Here is a 6,000-nt window from a genome sequence, read left to right as displayed (position 1 = left end):
TGTGTGTGTGTGTGTGTGTGTGTGTGTGTGTGTGTGTGTGTGTGTGTTTAATATGATGCAGGAAGGATTTTCTAAACGCTCATTTGTATTTTCCAACCATCTTCTGGGTAAATCACCTTCAAGAGTTTATCTTGGAAGCCAATTGTATTTCACGACAACAATGGACATAAGATAAAAAAATAAAAATAAAAAAATATTAAAATAAAATTTAAAAATGGACATAAGAACTTTGGAGAATCGAGTTATTGCTAAATCAAGAGTGGGGGATTTAAGTGTTATATCTGTTCTGTCCAAAACAGTAATGCATGTTTAGGGTGGAAATTTTGGAAACTGTAAAAAAGGGTAAACAAAAATCTTAAATCACCAGTCTCCTCCGGAACAGAAGTAATCACATTTTGGTGTAATTACCATATTTTCTGAAGGACTTATAAACACTAAAGCAAAAAAAAATTAAGTTCTTGGAATTTTTGAGGGGTCAAATTATATAAAGTACTTACAAGTCGGGCTTGAAGTACTAGACTTTCAGCTCTATGAGGACAAGAACCTGTTTTGTCTACTTCCATATATCCTGGGCTTCCCACAATGCTTGGCTCATGGAAAGGCAACAAATACTTTCCCTGTTGATAGTAACGGTCTGATTCTTTCACTGTATGGTCTAAAAACACATCCTAATAAAACTGGGAAAAGATCATTAGTTACAAAGAACAGTAGTACAAAACGGATCGTTTACCTTTCTAGATGTGTATTGTATCTCCTCTATTAGTTTTTGGTATTTGCGAATTTCTTGTATTATTTTCTCATAGCTATGATTTTCTTCCAGGAAAGCATCAACATCTTGCTCAGCTTTTCTGGTGATCAGAAAGTCATACTTGTCATAGAGTTTGAGGTGTTCGGTAGGGGCCACGCTCTCTCTCATTATTACTTCCTTCACCTTTTCTTTGTGGGCTTCGACAATTTCACTCAGAATTACCGGCTTCAAGGTTGTTGGTTTAGACTTACTTTCCTAAGCAAAGGGAAAAAGAATGTTCATTTTAAAAAATAAATTAAGGTAGCCATATCATTTATCTTTGTAAAAATGCCAATCTTACTATATATATATATATATATATATATATGTATATGTATATTCACAAGGTCTTTTTGATTTTTTTTAAAAGATTTTATTTATTTATTTGTCAGAGAGAGAGCACAAGCAGGGGGAGCAGGCAGAGGGAGAGGAAGAAGCAGACTCCCCACTGAGCAGGGAGCCTGAGGCAGGGCTCAATCCCAGGATGATCCTGGGATCATGACCTGAGCTGAAGGCAGATGCTTAACTGACTGAGTCACTCAGGTGCCCCTCTTTGTGATTTTCTAATCTCTATAGAAAGATATTCAGTCTAATGGCAGTATATTGAATATCTAAGTTTCATGTAACTTTTTTTCCTTCAAGGCTACCTAGCTGTGTTTTGTTTTTCTGTATGGATGAAAGAACTGTCACTTGAAAATACACACAAAATAAGAGAATATAAAAACACCAAAATCCACATTTTATTTGTGCAATTGTATATGCTAGCTTTATAAGGTAGTGCTTGCATTGTACTTTATTTTTAAAAAGCCAGCTCAATGTCATATCATCATATTCTTCAACTGCAGTACTTTTTCACCTTGAGGAGTAATCTGTCTAGAACAAAGAAAGATTGTTTACTCATTCACTGACCTTTGATCTTTGATTCTGTGAACAGCAACTTGAGCAGACTAAAATCCCTGGTTACAAAATGTGCATTCTGCTAACACCATTAGAATGGATAACAATTTTTAATAAGCAAACAGATCTCAAAAGCTTGTTTCCTCTTTTCAAATAAGAGGGCAAATAAATGTGCCTAGATGGTTTATTATCTTGAATCAAGTTACACTTAAACATATACATGCTCTACCTTTCATTCAGAAGAAGGGATTTTTCACTCTAACAAACAAAAATATGATCCGTGGTGGATATTCTACAGCATTCACTAGATAATATCAAAGTATTCCTTAGAGAACTATAATTTATTCAGGTATCCAGGGTACATTTGCCCGCTATGCCCCCTAGGGGGATTTTAGGAAATCATAAAGCTTAGAACTAGACGCTTCTTGAGAACTTTAGAGAATCCCACCAACACCACTACTACCTAATCCCTGGGCTCAGAAGATGCCTGGTGCCATCTTTTCTGGGGGCAGGGGGACTTTGAGATAAAGCAATCTCTATGATGTACTGTATGCAATGTAATTATTGGATCTAAAGCAAAGCTCATTAATATTCAATATACAAAGTTTCTTAAGCGTATTAACAGCCTGCCTAATGTCTACAGCCTATAGGTCTATCTTTCTAAACATAACTGGATACCAGTACATCAGAACTATATTAGAAAGTATGCTTTTGATGTGAATTCTAATCAGTTCCTATTAAGAGTTAAGGGAAATGATATTTTGAATGAGACAGCTCAAGTATTCAAAAGTCTATCAAAATAGATCATGAGATGGTAATATGCTTGGACTCACAGCATCTTAGCCCCTTGCAGGTTTGTCTTCCATGGGGAAAAAAAATGTATTTTAATTTCACTTTCAGTTTCTATCAAAGATTGTGATAAGAACTGCTCTACGAACTCCACTTCTACAGTTGCTGTCAAAGGTCACTGAAATCACGTTCATTCATCTTACTCGAAGTACCTTTTATATCACTTCTTTCCAAACCTAACTGATTACAGCAAAATATCCCTAGATGATTCTGGCAACCTATTTCTAAGAACCAACTATCATTGTGAATCCACATCTCTAGGGGCAAGAGGTGGTGGTGGTGGATTTGTATTTTTAAAGTGTCACTAGGTAATGCTGACATGTAGGATTTCAGAACTATTACCCCATGTATAATGCCCCATGTAAGACTTCTCTCTCAAAATCTGATACCAGGAAGAAGACCTGAGGAGTTTAAATTAACTGCTTAATCCCAGTTAAAACTTGTCATATATTCCTCTTCACTTTAGAAACCAGGAAACTTAGAGCCATATTTTATAACCATCAAATCAAAGTAACTGTATTCATTCAAATGACGGTAATACTTTTCTCCACTCAGAGCATGCCTGGTAACTCTTATTAACTTGTTCTATTTGTCTGTTTCATAAGCTCATGCAGATCATTCTTGGAAAAAAAGGCAGGGTATGCCTGGAGAAAGACGCAATAGCTGAACTGAAATTAAACAAAGGCCAAAGTAAACCACATTTCTCCAGAGACTTCTATTTATGGCAACATGAGGAATACATAACCTGAAAATAACTATTTAGTTCAAAACACATAAGTATGCTGGGAAAAAATGCCAAATATAACTTTTATAATACATAGCTAAGGAAGCAAAATAATAGGGAAAGTCTAGGGGCCAAACATGAGGGGACACATGAGTTGAGAGGTAATTATGTGCAGAAGTGAGCAACTGCCCTAGAGACTGTTGATTCCTGGTGGCCTAAGCTTTGCTTTAATGAGTCTCTCGCAAGGTGGGCCTCTGTGCAGGGGAGGGGTGTGGGATGGCAGAATGGCAGTTAGGAAACAAAGCTTCAAGCCTGAGCAGGGAGGGAAGTCCTAATGGCTACACCCACAGAAAGCCAAGAAGACTGAAAGGTGACACAAAATTTCAGAATGCTGAAAGGTGACAGTACCTCTGAATGAGGGAGCAAAAGTAAGGGAAATATCCTGTTTTGACCTTGTTTTTCAGTGGAGGAGAAAAAAGACAGTCACCTTAAGAATTTGTGGCCACCAGCTTGCCCTCATGCAGATTTGGGTAAGCATTCGCACTGTCAGTGCTGTCCACAAAATCCTCAGCAAGAAGTTTATTAAAAAATGGTCCTTGGTCTGGAGAGGCCTCCAGAGTAACTGTCAGGAGAATATGCAAATTCTGGAGGAACCAACTTAAATTAAGGCCTTAAGGACTTCCTTGCATGAAGTTCTTAACATGTGTAAGCCCATAATAATCAAGGAAAAACACCCACAGAAATAAACCACCATGAGCAAGAGTCAGATCAGCAAATGGAGAAGTAAAAGAGTAATGAATATATAACTAGATACGAGACGATCAAAAATGACAAGTCCTATTTGACAAAGAATTTAATGGAATTCCTAGGAAATAAAAATAAAAAAAATTAGAAGCTCTATGATGAAGATAATATCCTCACAATGGATCATTTCACAATCACAATGTTGAATAAAACAGGTCACTGATTATAAGATGACTCCACATATATACAAAGACATGGAAAACCTAAATGGAAATTGTTTAGGAATATGCAGACAGGTAGTAAGTGTATCTAAAAAATTTCAGATTAATAACTACAAAATTCAAGATCGTGATTCTTTTGCTAGAAGGTAGGAGAGGAATGTGAACAGGGAAGGGCAGTAGGGAGCAGGAAGAGCTTAAGGGTATCAGTAATATTCTATTTCTCTAGTTAGATTCTAAGTCCCCGGGGTAACTTTATTACCACTTAAAACTACATACTAGTCTGGATGCTTTCCTGTACATGAAATATTTGTGAACTATTTTAAAAATAAAAAAGATGGGTTGTCTGGGTGGCACAGTCAGTTAAGTGGCCAACTCTTGGTTTCAGCTCAGGTTACGATCTTGTGTTCGTGAGATCAAGCCCAATTTTGGGCTCTGTGTTCAAGACAGACTCTGCTTCAGATTCTCTCTTCTTCTCCCTCCCCCTTTGCTCATCCCCAGCTCATGCGCACACATGCTCTCTTTAAAATAATATTTTTAAAAAATAAAATAAAAAGGAAATAAGAAAGCTACTGGTTTGACTTACAAAGCTTGAAAACCGTTTAAGTTAAGGAATTATCAGACATGCTCAATTTGTATACTAGACTACAGTAACTGCTGTTGAAATAGCAAAGCATAGCTTTGCTAAATTAATGGCCGGAAAGAGAAGGGAAGTAGAATCTGTGATATGAGAGTACAAAGACACTACTGCTTATGGAAGAAGGCATATGAGGAGAGTAATCAACGGGAGGACAGTTTGAGAGAGTTAGAGCAGTATAAGGGAGGTCTACAACATGGTGTGAGTGCTACAGCAAACACTCATTGACTGCCTTAAACCTGACCACAACTTTAATTCCTTCCCTTAAGAAAAATTTCAGTCCAGTGGAAGACTAGCCTAAGAAACTAGGTATACTGTAATGGGAAAATAGTATTTTTTTTAATTAAAAGTTTCTTAGAAGCTAATGTTACCAGGCCATTTATATTCTGCAAAGCAGAGGATACAGGTCTACACCTTTTAGAATTTGTTTGAAATGAATATCATCATGAAAATGCAAGCAATCAAAATACCCTTGTTACTTACCCACTTGGAATACAATTTTGTCTCAACCCTGGGCACAAAACTGACAGCCTTAATCATGATATCATAAACATTTAGAAGGATGTCTATATAGTCACTGAACTCAGGTTCAAACTTAATGGTATCATTTTCAAGAATCAGCCTCATGATAAAACCTGGATGTTCGAAAGCTCTAACAGAATCCTGCAAAAAAAATGTACACATGTATGTGAATATATATATGAATTGGGAGAGACTAAGCAGTGCAGTGGTCCCAATTAGAACTCATGGGAACTCACCTTTCCTTTTATGCCCTAGACAGTTAAGCCAATGAGGAGCTCTACTAAAAAGAGCAAGAACAATTCCCAGTTAGATGTGTTGGTATCTAGTATCCACCAGGCCTACAGATCAACCAGAGGGTCTAGGTTCCAGAAAAAGGAGGATGTGCACAGCAGTGGGGCTCTGGAGTCATGCAAGCAAGAGCCCAAGAAAGTATTCACATTCCCAGTCCCAGCTCACACTCTAACAGGACCTTCTTCTGGAAAGACACGAGTTCCTTACAGAAACCTTCCCCAGCCATCATGACCCAAATTGCCCAATGAGAAGAGTTTTGACTTCTCTTCACTAATCCTCACCAATGTGATGATACTCATATATCTTGAATATTCAGGTTGATACTAAGTGT

The 6,000-nt window shown here is 37.2% G+C and overlaps 1 protein-coding gene across 2 annotated transcripts in view; it reads right to left on the bottom strand.

Moving 5' to 3' along the window:
• The window catches only part of DNAH7 (dynein axonemal heavy chain 7), a 279,079-nt gene that overhangs the window by 224,093 nt on the left and 48,986 nt on the right, over positions 1-6,000 (bottom strand). For both annotated transcript variants that reach the window (XM_073880956.1, XM_025894388.2), the window contains exons 12-13: positions 5,340-5,519; positions 731-1,003 (exon numbers count right to left, since the gene is read on the bottom strand). In XM_073880956.1, the coding sequence (XP_073737057.1) occupies positions 731-1,003; positions 5,340-5,519 (453 nt within the window). The remainder of the gene's footprint in view (positions 1-730; positions 1,004-5,339; positions 5,520-6,000) is intronic.

This window comes from Callorhinus ursinus, unplaced genomic scaffold (assembly GCF_003265705.2).
Source record: "Callorhinus ursinus isolate GAN/ISIS: 27379988/994484 unplaced genomic scaffold, GSC_fseal_2.0 scaffold2, whole genome shotgun sequence".
In the NCBI taxonomy this organism is placed as follows: Eukaryota; Metazoa; Chordata; class Mammalia; order Carnivora; family Otariidae; genus Callorhinus; species Callorhinus ursinus.
Note: the sequence above shows the minus strand (reverse complement) of the source record. Positions and strands in the feature narration are given on the sequence as shown.